Source organism: Callithrix jacchus, chromosome 12, assembly GCF_049354715.1.
Source record: "Callithrix jacchus isolate 240 chromosome 12, calJac240_pri, whole genome shotgun sequence".
In the NCBI taxonomy this organism is placed as follows: Eukaryota; Metazoa; Chordata; class Mammalia; order Primates; family Cebidae; genus Callithrix; species Callithrix jacchus.
In genome coordinates this window covers 22,466,128-22,491,921 of record NC_133513.1, presented here as the reverse complement: position 1 = coordinate 22,491,921, position 25,794 = coordinate 22,466,128, and the positions used below count along the sequence as shown (strand labels likewise).

Here is a 25,794-nt window from a genome sequence, read left to right as displayed (position 1 = left end):
TCTGTTGCCCAGGCTGGAGTGCAGTGGCACAATCTTGACTCACTGCAACCTCTGCCTCCTGGGTTCAAGCGATTCTTCTGCCTAAGCCTCCAGAGTAGCTGGGACTACAGGCATGCACCACCACACCCAGCTAGTTTTTGTATTTTTAGTGGAGATGAGGTTTCACCATATTGGCCAGGCTGGTCTTGAACTCCTGACCTTGTGATCTGCCAGCCTTGGCTTCCAAAAGTGCTGGGATTATGGCATGAGCCACCATGCCCAGCAACAGTTACAATATTTTTAAATCCTCCCTGGGTCTCCAGCCTGCTAGCCTACCCTTCAGATTTTAAACATAACGGCATCCATAATCATGTGAGTTAATAAAATCTCAATCTCAATCAATCCCTCTCTCTCTTTCTCTGATAGTCCATGATTGATGTGGCAACAAAGGTTTGAAACTACTGGATACTCATAATCAAATACTTGTAAGAGGCAAGGTTCTGGGTGACCATATATCCATGTATATGATACTGGTGAACATTTTTGTCAAACTAAAAAGCATAATGAGATTAGCTAGATGCTTCTAATTTTGCAGGACAAAATAGGGAAAGAAAAGGATAAGCTCAGGGATTCAAATTTCCAGACGAAGGGCTACATAAATGACCTTAAATGTCTTCATCTATCATGAAAGAGACTCATATCCTATAGCCACAGGGCTGAGATTGCCAAAAACAAACCCACAGCCTCATTCTGTGGGTGGCTGAATTACAACACAAATTGAATTCCCAACTTTGCAGAGTTACTACCGTTAAAGTGAAGGCACTGTTAGGAAGGAATGATATCCTGAAGACTGGAATGAAGACAAATGAGAAGATTCTATGAAGCTGGGAACACTGAACTCCTAAATTCTTAATGAGACTTCTTAGCCAGTAGAAGCAGGTTCTCTGTGCCTATGTAAAAAAATTAACACTGTTTTGTCTAAGAAAACTATAGTGGCTTCCCCTGAGGTAAATGTCTTGCAAAACATCCCTGATTCTTCTCAGGACCCACCTCCACACATTTTTGCTTTCAGAGCCATAATTAGAGTGATTCCCAGCAGGTCCCTAAAGGTGAGGTACAAAGTGCGACTTATGAGGAGCTATGCTACACTCCAAAAGAAACACAGCATCATTTAGGCCCCCACATCCTCCAGACCCCAGGTACTTAAGTACTTAGAGTACTGAGCCTCCATTTCTGCCTGGACACCAGGACAGACACCAAATTCCCAGGATCCAGGCTGTATTTTGTCCCTGGAACACCCCACCATCCACAGTGTGGGGCTGGCTCCCACAGCCCTACATCTCAGGCCTTCCCCAACATGGCCCTAGTCATCAAGTTGATATTCACAGACTGAACTTCCAGGCCTTACTCTATGGATACAGGCCCCAGATTGTGCACAGAGAAGTCCCTGTGATCCCAAGCTCCAGTCTAGTGAGACAAATTTGATATCCAGAGAGAACTATAGAAGAGTCTCCAAACCAGGCAGTCTGTGGACCTACTCCAGTACCAGGTCAGCCCCGTAGATTCAGGTTCCAGGCCTAGCTCTGGATCAGAACAATGCCAATGGCCCTGTGCTCTGAACCATCCCCATAACTTGGTTGACTCCCACAGTTCTAAGCCCTAGGAGAAGAATGCTGACCTGGTGGCTCCAGGCACCAGGTCAGCATTCATGATCTTAGGACTCAGACCAGTGCCCAGGGAACCCGGCTCCATGCTGACTCTAGCACCAGAGTGGCTTCACCTTCCAGGATGGCGCTTATGGTCCCATGGTCTGGCAGACCCTAGGTTCAGTCTTGCCCCAGTAGACCTAATAAACAAGACCACCAGGGGATACAGGCTTCAGGCCCAACTTCGTCATCCCAGGCACCACACCTACCTACCAGCTATCCCTGTCAAAAGAATAGCCTGCCCAAAGACTCTAGCAGCAAGTCCGTACTTGAAACATGCCAGACAGTCTGTTCAGAATCTCTAGACAGCTGACAGGTGAAAGCTTTCCCAGAAATAGCCAATCTACAAAAACTGGAATATGTTCATACTTATTCAAATGTGCATACAGCAAAGTAAGGCAAAAAGAAACATAAAAAACAAAGGAGACATAATGCCACCAATACCAAAACAAAAAACCACGTCTTCCCCAGGAGCTGACACTCTTCAAAAAGATATACAGTCTGACAAATAATTCAAAATAATTAAGAAGTGTCAAACGTACTTCAAGAAAATGTAACAACAACAATGAACAAGTCAATTAAATCAGGTAAACAATAATGACTCAAATGAGAAATTTAACAGAGATTGAAATTTAAAAAATCAAACAAAAATTCTGGAGCTAAAAATATAAAAAATGAAATAAAAATTACAATAGAGAGCATGAAAAGAAGACTTGATCAAGCAGAAGAAAGAATATGTAGTTCATTTGAACACACAGACAAGTCATTTGAAAACAGACAGAAGAAAAAGAAGATTAAAAATAATGAAAAAGAAAAAAGAAACCTTATGGGATTTATGAGATAGCATCAAAAAAACAAATACTTGACTTCTAGGAGTTAGCAAAGGAGAAGAATAAAGCAAATGGTTAGAAAGTTTATTTAAATAAATAATAGCAGAACACTTTACAAATTTGTGGAAAGGTATACATTTCCAGGTACAGAAGAGTCAAATGTGTTCAATCAGATTAATTTAAATAATACTACACCAAGACATGTTAAAATCAAATTGTCAAAAGTCAAGTACAAAAAGAAGATCTTGAAAGTGGCAAGAGAAAAAAGCAAATAACATATAAAAAGGAGATCCAGTAAGGCTAGCAGCAAATTTCTCAACAGAGACCTAACAAACCAAGAGAGAACAGGATGATGTATTTGTGCTCAAGGAAAAACAAAACTGCCATTCAAGAATGCTATACTCTGCATACCTGTCATTCACAAGTGAAGGAGAGAGACTTTTCCAAGCAAACAAAATCGAAGGGATTTCATTACCACCAGATCCGTCTTACAAGAGATGCTAATAAAATTTCTTCAAGATGAAAGAAAAGGATGCTGATGAGCATCAGAAAAACATGTGGAAAAATGAAACTCACTGGTAAAAGTAAGTATACAGTCAAATGCAGGATACTCCAATATTGTAATGGTGGTACGAATCACTTTTAACTTTAGTATAAAGGTTGAAAGACAAAATGTAGTATTTTCTTAAGGGAAACAGAAAGTAAACTGTAACATTAAAAATTTAAAGTGTGGAAAGAGAAGGAGTAAATTGTAGAATTTTGAAATATGATCAAATTAAGTTATTATCAGCTTAAAGTAGCCTGCTATAACTATAAAAAGTTTCTTGGTAAGCATTATGGTAAATGCAAAACCATAATGTTGTTTTGCATTTACCAACAAAGCAGCTAAAAAGAGATAGAAAATAAAGACTTAAAGTATACCAGTAGAGCAAATCATTTAATTAATAAGGAGATAGCAAGAGAGGGAAAAAAAGAAAAAAGGATCTACACAATAATCATAAAGAAAGAAAATGAAAGTAGTTATCCATCAATAATTATGTTCAATGTAAATGAATTCAAACCTCCAATCAAAAGATATAGAGTGACTGAAATATATACCACCTACAAGAGACTCATTTCACCTGTAGGGACACACCTAGACTGAAAATTAAGGGATAAAGATAATATTTCATACAAATGGAAACCAAAAAAAGAGCAGGAGTAGCTATGATAGAACAAGCTTTAAGTCAAAAACTGTAAAACAAGATAAAGAAGGTCATTATATTATGATAAAGGAGACAATTCATCAAGAGGATGTAGCAATTATAAACATACGTTCACTCAACATTGGATCACCCAAATATATAAAGCTAGTCTTAATAGATCTGAAGGGAGAGATAAAGGGTAATACAAGAATAGTAGGAAACTTCAATACTACACTCACAGCAATGTACAGCTCATCCATTCAGAAAAATCAGTACAGAAACACCAGACTTAAACAACACTTTAGACCAAGTGGAACTAATAGACATATACAGTACCTTTGATACAACACTGGTAGAATACAAATTATTCTATAGTGTACCCAGAACATTCTCCAGGAGAGTTCACATGTTAGGCTACAGTACAAGTCTTAACACATTTCAAAAGTCTGAGATCATATCAAGATATTTTCTGACCACAATGGTATCAGACTAGCAATCAATAACATTAATAATTTTGAAAAATTCACAAATACATGAAAATTAAAGAATATATTTTTAAATAATGAGTCAAAGAACAAATTTAAAAAGTTTAAATCTTGAGATAAATAAAAGTGAGAAACACAACATAACAAAACATAGATGCAAAAGATCTCAACACAATACTAGCACAAAATACTAGCAATGTAGCTGAGTTCTCAATCAAACTAAACAGCACATCAGAAAGATCATTTACCATACCAAGTGGCATTTATCCCAAGAATACAAGGATGATTTAACATAACACAAATCTATAAATGTGGCACCACATTAATAGAAGAAAGGACAAAATATATGATTAATCTCAATAAATATAGAAAAAAATTTCACAAAATTTAACATCCTTTTATAATAAAAAAAGACTCTCAACACATTATTGTGTACCCCAACATAATAAAGGCCATATGTGACACACCTACATCAAACTTCATACTCAATGAAGAAAAATTGAGAGCTTTTTCTTATCAGGAATAAGAAAAGGATGCCCACTCTTGCAACTTTTATTCAGTATAGTACTGAAAGTCCTAGTTAGAGCAATAGGCAAGAAAAAGAAATATAAGTTATACAAATTAAAAAGGAATAAACTGAATTTGTCCATTTGCAGATGCCATGATCCTATACACAGAAAACCCTATATATTTCACCACAAATCTGTTAGAGCTAATAAATGAAACTATGGATTGGGAGAATATATTTGCAAAACCACAAATCTAATAAGGGATTAATATCCAAAATACACAAGCAATTGAAACAACAAAATAGTAAGAAAACAAATAATCTGATTTCAAAATGGCAAAAGACCTGAAAAGACATTTCTTGAAACAAGACCTATGAATGGCCAAGAGGTAAGTAAAAAGATATTCAACACCCCCAACACTGATGCTGCCACCAGCATGAATGTGCACACAGACACTGGCAACCCCATGCCTGGTGCCACCACCACCACTGTTCTAAATGTGCACAGGGATGTTGGTGGCCTCATCCACCCTGCGCTGCCAATGCTGCCTTTGGAAGCACAAGCACCACGGAGGCCAACAGCGCCATGCTCACCAGTGCCTCACCCCTGCCACCACTGTTGCCAGTATGAGTGTGAGTACCAACACTGGAACCCCCCACCCCAGCCTCCACTGCCACACCCCACCCTTGCCACACACAACCATAAATGATGCAAGCTCAGGCAGGAATGCAGCAGCCTTGCTTCTGATAGTACCCCAATTTGACACCTCGCTGTACTGCTGTGGCTGCTGGCATAGGCAAGCAAGCATGGATCCCACTGCCACTGCCCCAGCGAAGCACTTTGGCGGATGCCACTCATCAGAGTGTTCTGGCCAGTGATCTGGGACCAATTCAGCCCCATTCAGTGCAGCAGATTCCTGACTTCCAGGGGCCACAGAAACAAAGCTGTGGACCCAGTACCAGCCCCACAGAGACAGAGCATGCAGCCCAAGAGTGCTGAGCTGAGCCTTAGCCCATTAAAGTCTTCCAGAAACAAAGTCATCAACTGAATCCACCTTGTACCACAATTAAATCCCCAAAAAGATAAAAGCAAAAAACAAAAAAACAGAAAACCAACCCATCCAAAGGACAGCAATTTCAAATATTGAAGAAACATATGCTCACACAGATGAGAAAGAACCAGTGCAAGAACTCTGGCAACTCAAAGAGCCAGAGTGTCTTCTTACCTCCAAACAACCACACTAGATCCCCAGCAGTGATGGTTCGTACCCAGCCTGAAACGGCTGAATGACAGAAATAGAATTCAAAGTATGGATAGGAACAAAGATGACCAAAATTTAGGAGAAAGCAAAAAGCCAATCCAAGGACTCTAAGGAATATAATAAAACAATACAAGAGATGAAAGATGAAGTGGACATTTTAAGAAAGAACTAAGCTCGCCTTACAGAGCTGAAAAACTCACTTTAAGAATTCTATAATACGGTGTTTCATTTTCTGTTCTTGTGTCAGTTTGCTGAGGATGATGTTCTCCAGATTCATCCATGTCCCTACAAACGACACAAACTCATCATATTCTCACTCATAGGTGGGTGATGAAAAATGAGAACACATGGACACAGAAAGGGGAGTACTAAACACTGGGGTCTATTGGGGGGAAAAGGGGAGGGCCAGTGGGAGGGGGAGGTGGGGAGGGATAGCCTTGGGAGAAATGCCAAATGTGGGTGAAGGGGAGAAGAAAAGCAAAGCACACTGCCATGTGTGTACCTACGCAACTGTCTTGCATGCTCTGCTCATGTACCCCAAAACCTATAATCCAATAAAAAAAAAAAAAAAAGAATTCTATAATACAACCGTAAGGATTAACAGTAGAATCAAGCAAGCAAACTGAGGGAAGAAGCTCAGCTTAAGACCAGTTCTCTGAAATAACTCAGTCAGACAAAATGAAGAAGAAACAATAAAGAAGAATGAACCAAATCTGAGAAATATGGAATTATGTAATGAAACAAAATCTATGACTCATTGGTGTCACTGAAGAAGGGAGAGAAAGCATGCAACTTGGAAAGTATATTTCAGGATATCATCCGTGAAAATTTCCCAAACCTCACTAGAGACACCAACATTCAAATTCAGAAAAAGCAAAGAATCCTTGTGAGATACGATACAAGATACCCATCCTCAAGACACATTAGCCATCAGATTTCTCAAGCTCAAAATGAAAGAAAAAACATAAAACTCAGATAGAGAGAAGGAGCAGATCACATACAAAGGGAATCCCATTAGGCTAACAGTGGATCTTTCAGCAGAAACCCTACAAACCAGAAGACATTGGGGGCCTATATTTAGCATTTGAAAAGAAAAGAAATTCCAGACATGAATTTTATATCCAGCCTAACTAAGTTTCATAAGCAAAGGAGAAATAAGATCCTTTTTCAGACAAGCAAATGCTAAGGGAATTCATTACCACCAGACCTGCCTCACAAGAGGTCCTGAAGGGAGTGCTTAATATGGAAAGGAAACAAGCAATGAGGAAAGGATTCCCTGTTTAATAAATGGTGTTGGGAAAACTGGCTAGCCATGTGCAGAAAGCAGAAACTGGACCCCTTCCTGACACCTTACACTAAAATTAACTCCAGATGGATTAAAGACTTAAACATGGCGTGGGAGGACTCAAGATGGCGCTGTGAGAACAACCCAGGATTGAAGCTCTTGGTGAATGCACGGAGAGGTGAGTCAGGGCCGCATTTCCAGACTGATCTTTGTTGCCCACAGAACGGGGAAATTCCCAGGTATAAAAGAGACACAGGACGCCAGGCAGAGGTTTTGGCTGGTGCAGCTGGCAGCCGGTGTGGCGGTGGCCGGCGCTACACAGCGCTCTGCACAAAGCGCACTTGTCCGGGTGCCCTGTTGAACCGGCAACCTGAGACTTGAGAGGGCTGAACTTGAGACTGAATGGGACTTGGACAGTGAGCCAGCCCAGGAGATTACAGGGACACAGTGTTTGAAGTAGCGCAGTGGGACGAACTTAACGGTGATTCCAAATGCTCCCAGTGGAGACATTCCCTGAGCAGCTCCGTGGGGGAGGGGCGTCCACCATTACCGAGGCAATCCACCCCTACTGAGATACACGCCCATTGCTGACGCAGACTGCCGTTGCCGAGGCAACTTGATACAACAGAGAGACTCCAACGCAGGGCGTAGCCCGTGGCAGCAGGGCAGAGACTGCAGGAGAAGGGCAGAGCCTGCAGCAACAGGGCGAACCTCACACCAGTAGGGTGGAGCCTCGGCAGGCAAATAGTGACTAGACTGCCTCCTAGCTGGGCAGGACAGTGCAACGGACTCTCAAAAATAAAGCTCCAACCCCCCCAGACAGAGCATCTGAGAAAAAAAGGGTTTTTTTTTATGAGTTCTGTTGCAGCAGAATTAAACATAGCAGCCTAACAGCCCTGAATGAACAACAGAGCTCACAGCTCAGCACTTGAGCTCCTATAAAGTACAGACTGTCTCCTCAAGCAGCTCCCTGACCCCTCTATATCCAAAAGACTGACATTTGGCAGGCATCATTCTGGGACAAAGATAGCAGAAAAAGAAACTGGTAGCATCCCTCACTGTTCTGCAGCTGCTATAGGTGCACCCCAGACAAGCAGGGCCTGGAGTGGACCTTAGCAGTCGTACAGCAAAGGGGCTAGACGGGTAGAAGGAAAACCAAGTAACAGAAATACTTCATCATCAACAATCTGGGTGTCCACTCAGAGACCCACTCAAAAAGTCAGCAACTACACAGACGACAGGTGGATAAATCCACAAAGATGGGAAGAAACCAGTGCAAAAAGGAGGAAAACACCCGAAACCAGAACACCTCGCCTCCTAGAAAGCACCAAAACTCCTCACCAGCAAGGGAACAAAGCTGGACGGAGAATGACTGTGATGAAATGAAGGAATTAGACTTCAGAAGGTGAATAATGAGAAACTTTTGTGAGTTAAAAGAACATGTATTAAATCAATGCAAAGAAACTAAGAACCTTGAAAAAAGATATGAAAAAAGATTCGAGGAAATAATAACAAGAATGGATAACTTAGAGAGGAAAATGAATGAATTAAAGGAGCTGAAAAACACAATACGAGAACTTCGCGAAGCATGCACAAGTTTCAATAGCCGAATTGACCAAGCAGAAGAAAGAATATCAGAAGTCGAAGATCAACTCAATGAAATAAAACGAGAAACCAAGATCAGAGAAAAAAGCACAAAAAGGAATGAACAAAGTCTCCAAGAAATGTGGGACTATGTGAAGGGACCTAACCTACGTTTGATAGGTGTACCTGAATGTGATGAAGAGAATGAATCCAAGCTGGAAAATACTCTTCAGGACATTATCCAGGAAAATTTCCCCCACCTAGCAAGACAGGTCAACACTCAAATGTAGGAAATACAGAGAACATCACAAAGATATTCCGCAAGAAGAGCAACCCCAAGGCACATAATTGTCAGATTCAACCAGGTTGAAATAAAGGAGAAAATACTAAGGGCAGCCAGAGAGAAAAGTCGGGTCACCCACAAAGGGAAGCCCATCAGACTCACAGCAGATCTCTCGGCAGAAACTCTACAAGCCAGAAGAGAGTGGGGGCCAATATTCAACATCCTTAAAGAAAAGAACTTTCAACCCAGAATTTCATATCCAGCCAAACTGAGCTTCAGAAGTGAAGGAAAAATAAAATCCTTTGCGAACAAGCAAGTACTCAGAGATTTTGTCACCACCAGGCCTGCTTTACAAGAGCTCCTGAAAGAGGCACTACACATAGAAAGGAACAACCAATACCAGCCATTCCAAAATCACACTAAATGCTAAACAGCATCAACATAATGAAGAATCTACAACAACTAACAGGCAAAACAGCCAGCTAGCATCAAAATGGCAGTATCAAATTCACACATAACAATATTAACCCTAAATGTAAATGGGCTAAATGCACCAATCAAAAGACACAGACTGGCAAATTGGATAAAAATCCAAAACCCATCAGTGTGCTGTATCCAGGAAACCCATCTCACATGCAAGGATACACAAAGGCTCAAAATAAAGGGATGGAGGAAGATTTACCAAGCAAATGGAGAGCAAAAAACAAAGCAGGAGTTGCAATTCTCATCTCTGATAAAATAGATTTTAAAGCAACAAAGATCAAAAGAGACAAAGAAGGCCATTACATAATGGTAAAAAGATCAATACAACAAGAAGAGCTAATGATCCTAAACATATATGGACCCAATACAGGAGCACTCAGATACATAAGGCAAGTTCTTAACGACTTACAAAGAGACTTAGACTCCCACACAATAATAGTGGGAGACTTTAACACTCCACTGTCAATATTAGACAGATCAACCAGACAGAAAATCAACAAGGATATCCAGGGCTTGAACTCAGACCTGGAGCAAGCAAACCTGATAGACATTTACAGAACTCTCCACCCCAAATCCACAGAATATACATTCTTCTCAGCACCACATCACACCTACTCTAAAATTGACCACATAATTGGAAGCAAAGCACTGCTCAGCAAATGCAAAACAACTGAAATAATAACAAACAGCCTCTCAGACCATAGTGCAATCAAGTTAGAACTCAGAATTCAGAAACCAACCCAGAACCGCACAGCTTCATGGAAACTGAACAACTGGCTCTTGAATGTTGACTGGATAAACAACGAAATGAAGGCAGAAATAAAGAAGTTCTTTGAAACCAACGGGAACAAAGACACAACATGTCAGAATCTCTGGGACACATTTAAAGCAGTCTCTAGAGAAAAGTATATAGCAATAAGTGCCCATATGAGGAGAATGGAGAGATCCAAAATTGACACCCTATCGTCAAAATTGAAAGAGCTAGAGGAGCAAGATCCAAAAAACTCAAAACCCAGCAGAAGACAAGAAATCACTAAGATCAGAGCTGAACTGAACGAAAAACCCTCCAAAAAATCAATAAATCCAAGAGCTGGTTTTTTGAAAAGATCAACAAAATAGACAGACCACTAGCCAGATTGATTAAAAATAAAAGAGAGAACAACCAAATAGATGCAATAAAAAATGACAAAGGGGAAATCGCCACAGATTCCACAGAAATTCAAACCATCATCAGAGAATATTACAAACAGCTCTATGCACATAAACTAGTAAACCTGGAAGAAATGGATAAATTCCTGGACTCCTGTGTCCTGACCCAAGCCTAAACCAGGAGGAAGCTGAAACTATGAATAGACCAATAACAAGGTCAGAAGTCGAGGCAGCAATTAAGAGCCTACCACACAAAAAAAGCCCAGGTCCAGACGGGTTCACAGCCGAATTCTACCAGACACACAAAGAGGAGCTGGTACCATTCCTTCTGAAACTATTCCAAATAATCCAAAAAGAGGGAATCCTTCCCAAATCATTTTATGAGATCAACATCATCCTGATACCAAAACCCGGCAGAGACCCAACAAGAAAAGAAAACTTCAGGCCAATATCCATGATGAACATAGATGCAAAAATCTTCAATAAAATATTGGTAAGGTGATTGCAACAGCAAATCAAAAAACTTATTCATCATGATCAAGTAGGATTCATCCTGGGATGCAAGGCTGGTTCAACATACGCAAGTCTATAAACGTAATTCACCACATAAACAGTACCAAAAACAAAAACCACATGATTATCTCAATTGACGCAGGGCATTTGACAAAATTCAACAGCCCTTTATGCTAAAAACCCTCAATAAACTCAGTATCGATGGAACGTATCTCAAAGTAATAAAAGCTATTTATGACAAACCAACAGCCAATATCATACTGAATGGGCAAAAACTGGAAGCATTCCCTTTGAAATCTGGCACTAGACAAGGATGCCCTCTTTCACTACTCCTATTCAATATAGTACTGGAAGTTCTAGCCAGAGCAATCAGGCAAGAAAAAGAAATAAAGGGTATTCAAATAGGAAAGGTGGAAGCCAAATTGTCTCTATTTGCAGATGACATGATAGTATACCTAGAAGACGCCATCACCTCAGCCCAAAAACTCCTGAAACTCATAAGCAACTTGAGCAAAGTCTCAGGATATAAAATCAATGTGCAAAAATCACAAGCATTCCTCTACACCAATAACAGACTTAAAGAGAGCCAAATCAAGAATGAACTGCCATTCACAATTGCTACAAAAAGAATAAAATACCTTGGAATACAACTCACAAGGAACGTAAGGGACCTCTTCAAGGAAAACTACAAACCACTGCTCAACGAAATCAGGGAGGACACAAACAGATGGAGAAACATTCCATGTTCATGGTTAGGAAGAATGAATATCGTGAAAATGGCTATACTGCCCAAAGTAATTTACAGAATCAACACTATCCCCATCAAGCTACCATCGACTTTCTTCACAGAACTGGAAAAAACCACCATGAACTTCATATGGAACCAAAAGAGAACCCGCAGAGCCAAGTCAATTCTAAGCAAAAAGAACACAGCGGGGGGCATCACACTACCAGATTTTAAACTATACTATAAGGCTACAGTAATCAAAACAGCATGGTACTGGTAACAAAACAGAGATATAGACCAATGGAACAAAACAGAGGCACCGGAGGCAACACAACATATCTGAAACCATACGATCTTTAATAAACCTGACAAAAACAAGCAATGGGGAAAGGATTCCATGTTTAACAAATGGTGTTGGGAAAACTGGCTAGCCATGTGCAGAAAGCAGAAACTGGACCCCTTCCTGACACCTTACACTAAAATTAACTCCAGATGGATTAAAGACTTAAACATAAGACCTGTCACCATAAAAACCCTTGAAGGAAATCTAGGCAAAACCATCCAGGACATAGGAGTAGGCAAGGACTTCATGAACAAAACACCAAAAGCATTGGCAACAAAAGCCAAAAGAGACAAATGGGACCTAATCAAACTCCACAGCTTCTGCACGGCAAAAGAAACAGTCACTAGAGTGAATCGGCAACCAACAGAATGGGAAAAAATGTTTGCAGTTTACCCATCTGACAAAGGGCTGATATCCAGAATTTACAAAGAACTCAAACAGATTTACAGGAAAAATACAAACAAGCTCATTCAAAAATGGGCAAAGGATATGAACAGACACTTTACGAAAGAAGACATATATGAGGCCAACAATCATATGAAAAAATGCTCATTGTCACTGGTCATCAGAGAGATGCAAATCAAAACCACATTGAGATACCATCTCACGCCAGTTAGAATGGCGATCACTAAAAAATCTGGAGACAACAGATGCTGGAGAGGATGTGGAGAAAAAGGAACACTTTTACACTGTTGGTGGGAGTGTAAATTAGTTCAACCATTGTGGAAGACAGTGTGGCGATTCCTCAAGGCCTTAGAAATAGAAATTCCATTTGACCCACCAATCCCATTACTGGGTATATATCCAAAGGACTATAAATCGTTCTACTATAAGGACACATGCACACGAATGTTCATTGCAGCACTGTTTACAATAGCAAAGACCTGGAATCAACCCAAATGCCCATTGATGATAGACTGGATTGGAAAAATGTGGCACATATACACCATGGAATATTATGCAGCAATCAGAAATGATGAGTTCGTGTCATTTGTAGGGACATGGATGAATCTGGAGAACATCATTCTTAGCAAACTGACACAAGAACAGAAAATGAAACACCGCATATTCTCACTCATAGGTGGGTGATGAAAAATGAGAACACATGGACACAGGGAGGGGAGTACTAAACACTGGGGTCTATTGGAAGGAAAAGGGGAGGGCCAGTGGGAGGGGGAGGTGGGGAGGGATAGCCTGGGGAGAAATGCCAAATGTGGGTGAAGGGGAGAAAGGAAGCAAAACACACTGCCATGTGTGTACCTATGCAACTGTCTTGCATGTTCTGCTCATGTACCCCAAAACCTAAAATGCAATAAAAAGTTAAAAAAAAAAAAAAAGAACGTTCTTTTCTTTAAGGATGTTGAATATTGGCCCCCACTCTCTTCTGGCTTGTAGAGTTTCTACCGAGAGATCTGCTGTGAGTCTGATGGGCTTCCCTTTGTGGGTGACCCGACCTTTCTCTCTGGCTGCCCTTAGCATTTTCTCCTTCATTTCAACCCTGGTGAATCTGACGATTATGTGCCTTGGGGTTGCTCTTCTTGCGGAATATCTTTGTGGTGTTCTCTGTATTTCCTGGACTTGGATATTGGCCTGCCTTGCTAGGTTGGGGAAATTTTCCTGGATAATACCCTGAAGAGTATTTTCTGGCTTGGATTCATTCTTTTGTCACATTCAGGTACACCTATCAAACGTAGATTAGGTCTCTTCACATAGTCCCACATTTCTTGGAGACTTTGTTCATTCCTTTTTGTGCTTCTTTCTCTAATGTCGGCTTCTTGTTTTATTTCATTGAGTTGATCTTCGACTTCTGATATTCTTTCTTCTGCTTGGTCAATTCGGCTGTTGAAACTTGTGCATACTTTGCGAAGTTCTAGTGTTGTGTTTTTCAGCTCCTTCAATTCACTCATATTCCTGTCTAAGTTGTCCATTCTTGTTATCATTTCCTCAAATAGTTTTTTAAGGTTCTTAGTTTCTTTGCATTGAGTTAGAACGTGTTCTTTTAGCTCACGGAAGTTTCTCATTACCCACCTTCTGAAGTCTCATTCTGTCATTTCGTCACACTCATCTTCCATCCAGCTTTGTTCCCTTGCTGGTGAGGAGTTGTGGTCCCTTGTAGGAGGCGAGGTGTTCTGGTTTTGGGTGTTTTCCTCCTTTTTGTGCTGGTTTCTTCCCATCTTTGTGGATTTATCCACCTGTCGTCTGAGTAGTTGCTGATTTTCTGATTGGGTCTATGAGTGGATGTCCAGATTGTTGATGATGAAGTATTTCTGTTTCTTAGTTTTCCTTCTAACAGTCTTGCCCCTCTGCTGTAGGATTACTGAGGTCCACTCCAGCCCCTGCTTGCCTGAGGTACACCTGTAGCAGCTGTGGAACCGTGAGGGTGGCTACCCATTTCTTCTTCTGCTATCTTTGTCCCTGAATGATGCCCACCAAATGTCAGTCTGATCAGTCCCTTCTGAAGTGACTCTTTGGATATACGGGGGTCAGGGAGCTGCTTGAGGAGACTGTCTGTACTTTATAGGAGCTCAAGTGCTGAGCTGTGAGCTCTGTTGTTCATTCAGGGCTGCTTGGCAGGTACGTTTAAGTCTGCTGCAGCAGAACTCATAAAGCCCCTTTTTTTCCCTCAGGTGCTCTGTCCCGGGGAGTTAGGGCTTTATTTATGAGTGTCCGTTGTGCTGTCCTGCCCAGCAAGGAGGCAGTCTAATCACTGCTTGCCTGTAGTGGCTATGCTGAGCTGCTGTGGGCTCTGCCCCCTTGTCATGGGCTCCACCCTGCTGCCGTGTGCAATTCCCTGTAGTCCTGTTTATATGGGTGTGGTTAGAGCTGCTGTGGTGATGATGGCCCACCTCTGTAGTGGCAGACTGTCTCTGTTATGGCGGGTTGCCTTGGCAATGGCAGGCTGCATCAGCAATGGCCGTGTACCTCTGTAGTGGTCGAGTGCCTGGGTAACGGCGGACACCCCTCCCCCTCCAAGCTGCACCATCCTGGGTTCAGCTGGGTTTGCCATGAAACTCTCAACCCCGAGCATTTCCAATTGCTGTTTTGTTTGTTTTTGTGGGGGTGGCTGCTGAGCCTAATCACCTGGCTCCCTGCCTCAGAGCCCTTTCTTTTTTTTTTTTTAAGTTGAACGGTTGACTCTCTCCCAGGTGTTCCAGTTGCCTGCTGCAAGGGCGCCAGGATCTATGTGATTTCCCATGCAGCAACCCAGTGCGCTGGCTGGAATCACGTTGCTGCCCAGGAATCTCCAGGCCTGGCTTTCTGTTTAAGTCCCGTTTAATCAGATGAATGTGCTAATCTGCCTTCTGAAATCTCCAATTGCCAGTTTAACAGGTCAACCAAACCAGTGTATTTTCCATGCAGTGCTGCTGTGTTGTGGCCCTGGCCCAAACAGCCGTGCTGGCAGCCCGTGCGGCTCCTACACCTGGGAATCTCCTGGTCTGTGGGCGATAAAGATCCGTCTGGACAGTGTGGCGATTCCTCAAGGCCTTAGAAATAGAAATTCCATTTGACCCAGCAATCCCATTACTGGGTATATATCCAAAAGACTATAAATCGTTCTACTATAAGGACACATGTACACGAATGTTCATTGCAGCACTGTTTACAATAGCAAAGACCTGGAATCAACCCAAATGCCCATTGATAATAGACTGGATTGGAAAAATGTGGCACATATACACCATGGAATATTATGCAGCAATCAGAAATGATGAGTTCGTGTCGTTTGTAGGGACATGGATGAATCTGGAGAACATCATCCTCAGCAAACTGACACAAGAACAGAAAATGAAACACCGCATATTCTCACTCATAGGTGGGTGATGAAAAATGAGAACACATGGACACAGAAAGGGGAGTACTAAACACTGGGGTCTATTGGGGGGAAAAGGGGAGGGCCAGTGGGAGGGGGAGTTGGGGAGGGATAGCCTGGGGAGAAATGCCAAATGTGGGTGAAGGGGAGAAGAAAAGCAAAGCACACTGCCATGTGTGTACCTACGCAACTGTCTTGCATGCTCTGCTCATGTACCCCAAAACCTATAATCCAATAAAAAATTAAAAAAAAAAAAAAGATCCGTCTGGAAATGTGGCATCCACTCACCATCTGCAGATTCACTGAGAGCTGCAATCCTGAGATGGTCCTACAGCACCATCTTCTCTCTCCCTCGCTTAATGTATATTTTCTAAGCACCTACTACATGTCATGTGAGGGGTGTGCAATGGGAAGCAAAGCAAATGAAATCCATCCCTCATGGTAGGAGTGACATGGAAGATTCCTTTTAATAACCCAGAATCTGAAGTCAGACTGCCTGGGTTGAAATCCCATCACTATCGTGTGGCATTTCACAACTATGTGACCTTGAATATTTGACTTAAATTGTTGGGGCTACAAGAAAGAGAGCTGGAATTCAGGGCAAGGAGTGGAAGGAATTAGGACTTGACTTTATAAGGAGGAACCTAAAGAAGATTGGCCTCTCCAGGGACTGCAAATAATCTCAATCCTTTTAGCTTCTACAAATCCCAGCTTCAAATAATCTCAATCCTTAATACTGGATGAGGGCGCTTCCAAGATTGCAAGTAGTGACAGCTGCCTAGCATAAAAAAATGAATCTTCTCTGGAAAAAAATAACAAAATGCTAGAGTTAACTTCTCCTATAAGCAACTTTTTAAAATAGAACGTAAGATGAACATAAGATATTTTAAAATCTCTGCTATCACTACAGAGTATCTTTCTGACATTGGGATAGGCACAGATTTCTTAAAATGGATATAAGGACACAAACCATAAAAAAAGGGGCTTTATCAAAATCTAAATTTTCTGCCCATCAGAAGCTAACCTAATATCAAGAAAATAAGTTGGGGACTGAGCCTTCACGTCCGCCCTAGCACCAGGCCAGATCTCACAGCTCCAGGTTCTAGGTCTACCTGGTAGACCCAGCAGCCAGGCTGGCCCCAAAGATATAGGCTCCAGGCTTACCATTGCCAGGCTGGTATCAGCAAACTGAGTCTCCAAGTCCATCCCAATGCCAGGCCAGATTCTGCAGTCCCAGGTTCCAGACCAGCCTGGTGGACTTGGTTTCTGGGCCTGCTCCTAAATTAGGCTGACCCAAGCAGTAGGCAGGCCCCAACGGCCCTGGGCTTCAGCTCCATCCAGCACCAGGATGGCATATCTAGGCTCAAACACCTGGCAGGCACCTGCAAACACAGGGCTCAGGTCTTCCCTGTGCCAAGCCTTGTGAACCCAGGTCCTGAGATGACTCCAGGCAGGACCCAGTTCTTCACAGACCTAGTTTCTGGCCTAGCAACCATACACCCAGTCTCCAGGCTGACACCAGTGGACACAGGCTACAGGCAAGCACCAACTAGGCACGAGTTCTACAACTCCTGAGGATAATAAAATCCATGGATGCTTAAGTGGCTTGGATAAAATGGTATAGTGTTTGCATATAATCTACACACATACTCCTTATGCCTCAGATTTTCTCTAGATACTCATAACGCCTAATACAATATAAAATATTTTTTACACAACATTCTCTAGGAGGGTTCATATGTTAGGCCACGAGATAAATCTTAATAATTTTAAGAAGGCTGAAATCCATTTCAAGTACTTTCTTCAGCCATTAACAATCAAAAATAGAAGAAATTTCAAAAAATGCAGAAATGATAACAGTCTCTCAGACCACAGTGCAATCAAATTAAACTCAGGGTTAAGAACTCAAAACTCACTCAAAACCACACAACTACATGGAAACTGAACAACCTGCTCCTGAATGACTACAGATAAATAATAAAATGAAGGCAGAAATAAAGATATTCTTTGAAACCAATGAGAATGAAGACACAACATACCAGAATCTCTGGGACATATTTAAATCAGTGTCTAGAGGGAAATTCATAGCACTAAATGACCACAAGAGAAATGAGGAAAGATCTAAAAATCGACACCCTAATGTCATGCTTAAAAGAACTAGAGGAGCAAGATCAAAATTCAAAGGCTAGCAGAAGACAAGAAATAACTAAGATTAGAGCAGAACTGAAGGAGACAGACACACAAAAACCCTTCAAAAAAATCAATGAATCCAGAAGCTAGTTCTTTGTGAAAAGATCAGCAAAATAGATAGACTGCTAGCCAGATTAATAAAGAAGAAAAGAGAGAAGAATCAAATCGATGCCATAAAAAATGGTACAGGAGTTATCACCACAAATCCCACAGAAATACAAACTACCAGAAAATACTACAAACACCTCTATGCAAATAAACCAGTAAATCTAGAAGCAATGGATAAATTCCTCGAACTTACACCCTCCAAGACTAAACAAGGAAGAAGTTGTATTGCTGAATAGATCAATAACAAGGTCTGAAATTGAGGCAAAAATTAATAGCCTACCAACTAAAACAAGTCTGGAACCAGATGGGTTCACAGCTGAATTCTACCAGAGGTACAAAGAGGAGCTGGTACCATTCCTTCTGCAAGTATCCCAAACAATACAAAAAGAGGGACTCCTCCGTAACTCGGTTTATGAGACCAACATCATCCTGATATCAAAACCTGGCAGAGACACAATTACAAAAGAAAACTTCAGGCCAAAATTTATGATGAACATTGATGCGAAAATCCTCAATAAAATACTGGCAAACCGAATCCAACAGCACATCAAAAAGCTCATCCATCATGATCAAGTTGGCTTCATCCTGGGGATGCAAGGCTGGTTCAACATACACAAATATATAAACGTCATCCATCACATAAACAAAACCGAAGACAAAAACCACATGATTATCTCAATAGATGCAGAGAAGGCCTTTGACAAAATTCAACACCCCTTTATGCTAAAAACTCTCAATAAATTAGGTATCAATGGAACATATCTCAAAATAATAAAAGCTATTTATGACAGACCCACAGCCAATATCATACTGAAGGGGCAAAAACTGAAAGGATCCCTTTGAAAACTGGCACAAGACAAGGACGCCCTCTCTCACCACTCCAAGTCAATATAGTATTGGAAGTTCTGACCAGGGCAATCAGGCAACAAAAAGAAATAAATGGTATTCAGTTAGGAAAAGAGGAATCAGATACTTACCCCTTAGTGCAATTGATCAGTATACTCAATATACGTCTGCAAACTTAACAGTAACGGAATTTACGCAGCAGATCAAAGTCTTAAAGGTAAAGAAAAGAAAGCAAACAAACCTAAAAACAAATTTCATAAGGCAAAACAAAGATTCAGGCAGAAAGATGTTTACAATAACACTGGAAACAGTAAGATCAAATAAAAACAGACAATGATTATATAAATCATGGCAATACTTTCAATAAAATTCTGTTCCTTTGTTACAAAGAAGGAATAGATATAGATGTCCTGTCATGGGAGGACAATACATTGCTAAGGCAGAAAAGTAAACTGTAAAACATTCTACATGATATAAACACATTTTTTGAAAAAAAAATTAGTATATGTATAGAAAAGAAAAATGGTAGAAGATCTGTTGATAGCATGTCCTCAGGAGGTGGGAAATGGGAGCCTTACACATTCTACAAATTGCATGTCCATAGGGTTTGAATTTTATGTAATGTACCTGCATTGTTTTTTTAATTAACTCTTCAGATGGGGGAACAGGTAAACCTGTGACGAAGGAATCATCTGAAACACTCTCCCAATAACTTTTTTCCCTTGCTCTTTTAGTGGGTAATGTTTTGGAATATTAAACAAGTTTTCAATTCAGTACCATCCCTCATTCAGTCTTTTATTTTTTGGACTCAGGGAAGACAGAGCAATACTTAAACCTAAAAAGACCATGGCCAGTTCTTTCCGTTTATCCTTTCCAGGGTAAAAGAATGGATTGGAAAGAATGCACCATAAGGAAACGTCAAAGCCAAGCTCCTCAGCATCATCCCATCCCTTTCACTATTCCCAAGATAGACTTAGGGGATCTTATGGCAGAAGAGTTCTGACTCCAAAAAAGCCTGGCCAGGAACAGGTTTACGCCAACATCCTGCTCCTAAATAATAAACACCCCCCACCGTTATCCCTAACTTGGATGCAACCCTTGTAAGGGAGAAGGAGGGTTGAAAGGAACGTGAACCAAAAATGCCTGAAAATTATTAGGGCAACTTGCCCAACTGTAGTCATGAAAGAATAGTTATTGAAAATTAAGCAATTACATTGTTCATAGAATTAAATTTATACTATCTAATTTCAACTCATTTTCTAAAAAGCACGGAACTGCTTACCTGAAATACTGTAATTTTCTTAATTGTACTTAAATATATGTTTCTTTTCTTGTAAATTTTCTGCCTACTTTGCGTAAAATCAGGTGGCCAAGACAGCCTTAAAGTTCTTCTCATTTTGACTTAAAAAGGCTTTTTCCTGACCATAGGCCCCAAACTTTCTTTTCTTAGAGCATGATATGGTTTGGCTCTGTGTCCACACTCAAATCTCATCTTGTAGCTCCCATAATTCCCGCAATTGTGGGAGGGATCCTGTGGATGATGACTGAATCATGGGAGTGGGTCTCTCCCATGCTGTTCTCATGACAGTAAATAAGTCTCATAAGATCCGATGGTTTTAAAATGGGGAGTTTCCCTGAACAAGCTTTCTTGTCTTGCCTACCACCATGATTGTGAGGCCTCCCCAACCATGTGGAACTGTAAGTCCAATAAACCTCTTTCTTTTATAAATTGCCCAGTCTTGGGTGTGCCTTTATTAGAAGTGTGAAAATGGACTAATACAGTAAACTGGTACCAGCAAAGGGGGCTGCTACTGAAAAGATAACCAAAAATGTGGAAGTGATTTTGGAACTGGGTAACAGGCAGGGGCAGAGGTTGGAACATTTTGGAAGGCTCAGAAGACAACAGGAAAATGTGGGAAGGTTTGGAACTCCCTAGAGACTTGTTGAATGGCTTTTGCTGTACCCTGCAAAGCCACAGGGGCAGAGCTGCCCAAGACCATGGGAACCCACCTCTTGCATCAGCGTGACCTGGATGTGAGACATGAAGTCAAAGATCATTCTGGAACTTTAGGATTTCACTGCCTTGCTGGATTTTGGATCTATATGGGGCCTGTAGCCCCTTTGTTTTGACCAATTTCTCTCATTTGGAATGGCTGTATTTACCGAATGCCTGTACTCATTGTATCTAAGAAGTAACTAACAAGTTTATAGGCAGAAAGGACTTGCCTTGTCTCAGATGAGACTTTGGACTGTGAACTTCTGAATTAATGCTGAAGTGAGTTGAGATTTTTGGGGGACTGTTGGGAAGGCATGATTGGTTTTGAAACATGAAGATACAAGATTTGGGAGGGACCAGGGGCAGAATGATATGGTTTGACTCTGTGTCCCCACCCAAATTTCATTTTGTAGCTCCCATAAGTCCCACGTGTTGTGGGAGGGACCCTGTGGGAGATGATTGAATCATGGGGACGGGTCTTTCTTTAAGAAAATTACAGTTCTTATGACAGTGAATAAGTGTCATGAGATCTGACGGTTTTTAAAAAGGGAGGTTCCCTGCACAAGGTCTCTGGTCTGCTACCATGTGAGATTTGCCTTTTACCTATTGCCATGATTGTGAGGCCTCCCCAGCTATGTGGAACTGTGAGTCCAATAAACCCCTTTCTTTTGTAAATTGCCCAGTCTTGGGTAAGTCTTTTATCGGCCGTGTGAAAACGGACTAATACAGAGTATTTTCTTTAGAAAACTTTTCACCGTAAACTCTTTTTCTGTCTTGAGATATAGGTAACTCTTTTTAAAAGCCTCTTAGTCGTTTTACAAACCAGAGCCATCTTTGTTAAGGACCTGGGAACCATTCCTTTGAAATGCAATCATCAAGGAAGAAGTGCCCTTATCTCCCAGTTTCCGTGGGAGGGTAGGAGTCTAACTTCCCTGGGAGCCTATTAGCGAACACAGATGGCCTAATCACGGAGGAAACATTTGTAACACTTTGTTTCAGCAGAGTTAGTTAGACTGAGTTCTAATCTCTATTCCCTGGGGCGATAGCTTTGCATAAAGTATTCCTTACATATGTAACTTTCTCTGGTGCAATTTATGCTTTGACAAAGGAAAACCAAGACAAATTAAACTACCTATAGCACTGAATTTCCACAACCCCTTCTGCTATTTATGGAACACTTGAAGTGTTCTTGCAAAGTATCAGGACCGCCCTCTGAGTTGGATACAATAGTTTTCTTTCCTCTTATAGTTATTTTCAGATATAAGCTTTAGGAAACGGAGGCTTAGAGAAACCAAGGAATTTATCCTGGGTCACACCAGATAAATTCTGGACCAGTCAGGACTAGAGACAAGGCATTTGCTCCCAAAGCCAGTGCGTTCAAGCGCTTTGCATAGCCAGTATAAAACTCCTAACAGTGCGTCTTCTTGATTTGATTGTGTGTGTGTGTTTAGGGGTATGAAGAAGTCTCTGGGGATTTATATGCGTCGGTTTTGTTTGTGAGGGCGCCCATTTGGGGTCTCCGCGCCTACCGCGGGCATCGGGTGGGCCTCCTGGGCATCGGGGAGCAGCGGCCAAAGCAGGGCGACGCGGGCAGGAGGACCGGCCTGGGGGCACTCACCGTACAGGTCTCGCCGCCTCCGCCACTGAGGAGCTCGCGTCCACCCGAGCGGGACCCCTCCTCCGAACGCCCTTCCCAACCGCCAGATGCCCGCGAGCAGGTCTGTAACCTGGCCCTCGCGCGGACCCGGCCGGGAGCTGGCTGCACGAGGGCCGAGGGCGCGCAGGGCGTGGAGCGGTAGGGGTCAGCGGTGCGGACTGCAGGAGGTCCGGTTGAAGCGGTCCGCGGTGCGCGAGCGGAGCACACAGGTGCTCCTCAGTCCCTCCTCGCACGTGCGCCTACGAGTCGTAGTTCCCAGTTAGTTCCACCTGTTACCCCGCAGCTCCAGTGCGCCCACCGGCTGCCCCACCCGCCCAAGGTCACCTCTTCCTTGCTTCCGCCGCCCCGGCCCGTGAGGGGGCGGGGACCTCACCCACTGTCCTACCCACCTCGTTCCCTGCGCCCACCTACCTCGTTCAATGCGCCCTGCCCTCGCCCCAAGTCCCTGAAAAGGCCCCACCTAGGTACTCTTCCGGGTGCTCTTCAGGTTCTTCGCCTGTCGACCCACCTGGACGAACCCCCACAATCCTCCGCCTCTCGCGGACTCCTGTCTCCCTCGTGTGCGGTCACCTTGAGCGGAACAGAAGTTTAAGAAAATTCATGAGCCGCCGCTCTTCAGGGTCTACTGGGGTTAACGGAGAACTTCCCAAAGGCACGGGGTCCTGCAAACCCCTCATGCGGGCCATTCAAAGGATTCCATCCTGGGGCACACCCCGCGCCACGCGCGCCGTCTTCGCGTCCCTTTCTCCAGCCTGAGCCTCCCCTGCGACTTCAGTCCCGGACGGTTCATCTGCTCCCGCTGCTTTCACCCGCCAGCCACCCCGGCGTTTCCACCTCCGTGTATTTCTCATGCTCCCCAGTTGTACAATGCTTGCTCCTCTTGGCCGACCCCAACCCAATTCTTGGGACCAGTGTAGCTTCCTATTTAGAATCGCAGGTTCTGATTCGATCACATGGCAAATTCACTCTCCCCGGCTGTGCCGGGTACGAGAATATTGCTCCAGCTCCGAAGTTAAGCTTTGTCAGGAGAGGGCGCTAAAGGAACACTGCAGGAAGAGGAGCTTCTCTTCCTAGTTGGGGAAAATCCCGGGACTGTATAGAGCATCTCTTCCCAAACTGGGAAGGAGCCAGGAGACCAAATAACGACGCAGACCAGTCCAGCTTGACGAGTAGATGAGTTTCTTGGGACTTACGTATAGGGCACTTCTTTTTTTCTTCTTTGTTTCTTCTTTCTCTCTCTTTTCTTTTTCTTTTCTTTCCACGGAGTCTTGCTGTCACCCAAGCTGGCAGGTCAGGAAGACTTGTTCCAGCGTGATCTGACTGAAGGAATAGTCTTCTAAATCAAATTGCTCTTTAGCTTCCTCCAAAATACCAAACACCGTTAACAACAGCAACGAAAACGCAGTTACCATTGCAATTTCCTCTTCAGACCCCAACTCAGATGAGCCTCTCCTCCACGCCCCCAGTTCCTGCCAAGTATATGCTGGAGAACAAAAGGCACAGAAGGGAGAGGTGAGAAAGTGGAAGAACAGAGAATTGAGAGAGTGAGGAGGACATTTTCTATTCCCATTCTCTTGATGATCATGGAGTAATAGTCAGATTTAGGGAAGAAATCAAGACAAACTCTAGCGGTGTTTGGAAAGTAACCTAACTCTGCTGCTCCTCCCACAATGCCAGACTCCCATTTCACATACCCGAATCCCAAATATGCCAATCGTTAGGGCTCTCTTAACATGCAGCGTTAGAGGGGCAAGATTCTACCATCATCACCTTTCCCCAGTCCTTGCTGGGGATGTAGCAGTTAAGGATCCCTTGGTTCTTGTGTTTTTTGTTTTGTTTTGTTTTTGTTGTTGTTTTTTATTTTATTTTTTTTATTGCATTTTAGGTTTTGGGGTACATGTGAAGAACATGTAAGATTGTTGCATAGGTACACACGTGGCAGTGTGATTTGCTGCCTTCCTCCCCATCACCTATATCTGGCATTTCTCCCCATGCTCTCTCTCCCCAACTCCCCACCCCCTGCTGTCCGTCCCCTATTTCCCCCCAACAGACCCCAGTGTGTGATGCTCCCCTTCCTGTGTCCATGTGTTCTAATTGTTCAACACCGGCCTATGAGTTAGAACATGTGGCGTTTGATTTTCTGTTCTTGTGTCAGTTTGCTGAGAATGATGGTTTTCAGATTCATCCATGTCACTACAAAGGACACAAACTCATCGTTTTTGTAAGACACTACCTAAGAACAATAAGACAGGTGAATAATCTTACACATTTCATTTGAAATCACCAAAATATTGCTACGTTTACTTAATTATATATTTGGAGGGGTGGATAGAGGAGGTTAACATGAAAGGAGATACGACCTGCTAACCCAGTCTCTTTGGTATCCATGATATAGTTATTGCTTTCGGCAGATTTATTCCTCATGAACTAGTCTTACTATGTGGGGTTCATAGCAATGATTGGACACAAATATTAGCCGGTTCACTTGCCCAAGTAAAACACTTGAGCCTTCAAAAAGTCTAATGTGGCCAGGTGTGGTGGTTCATGCCTGTAATCCCAGCACTTCAGAAGGCCAAGGTGAGCGGATCACCTGAGGTCAGGAGTTCAAGACCAGCCTGGCCAACATGGTCAAAACCTGTCTGTACTAAAAATACAAAAATTAGTTGGGCGTGGTTGTGCATGCCTGTAATGCCAGCTACTCAGAAGGCTGAGACAGGAGAATCGCTTGAACCTGGGAGGTGGAGGTTGCAGTGAGCTGAGATCATGCCACTGAACTCCAGCCTGGGTGACAGAGTGAGACTCTGTCTCAAAAAATAAAATTAAAAAAAATTAAAAATACGCCGGGCACGGAGACTGACACCTGTA

General features: G+C 42.5%; 1 protein-coding gene across 1 annotated transcript in view; it reads right to left on the bottom strand.

Moving 5' to 3' along the window:
- Positions 1 to 23,780, bottom strand: part of LOC100394174 (phospholipid-transporting ATPase ABCA3-like) — a 46,314-nt gene extending 22,534 nt beyond the window's left edge. The window contains exons 1-3 of the mRNA XM_078346846.1: positions 23,642 to 23,780; positions 23,398 to 23,499; positions 22,891 to 23,144 (exon numbers count right to left, since the gene is read on the bottom strand). Of these exons, the coding sequence (XP_078202972.1) occupies positions 22,891 to 23,144; positions 23,398 to 23,499; positions 23,642 to 23,780 (495 nt within the window). The remainder of the gene's footprint in view (positions 1 to 22,890; positions 23,145 to 23,397; positions 23,500 to 23,641) is intronic.
- Positions 23,781 to 25,794: the final 2,014 nt, after the last annotated feature.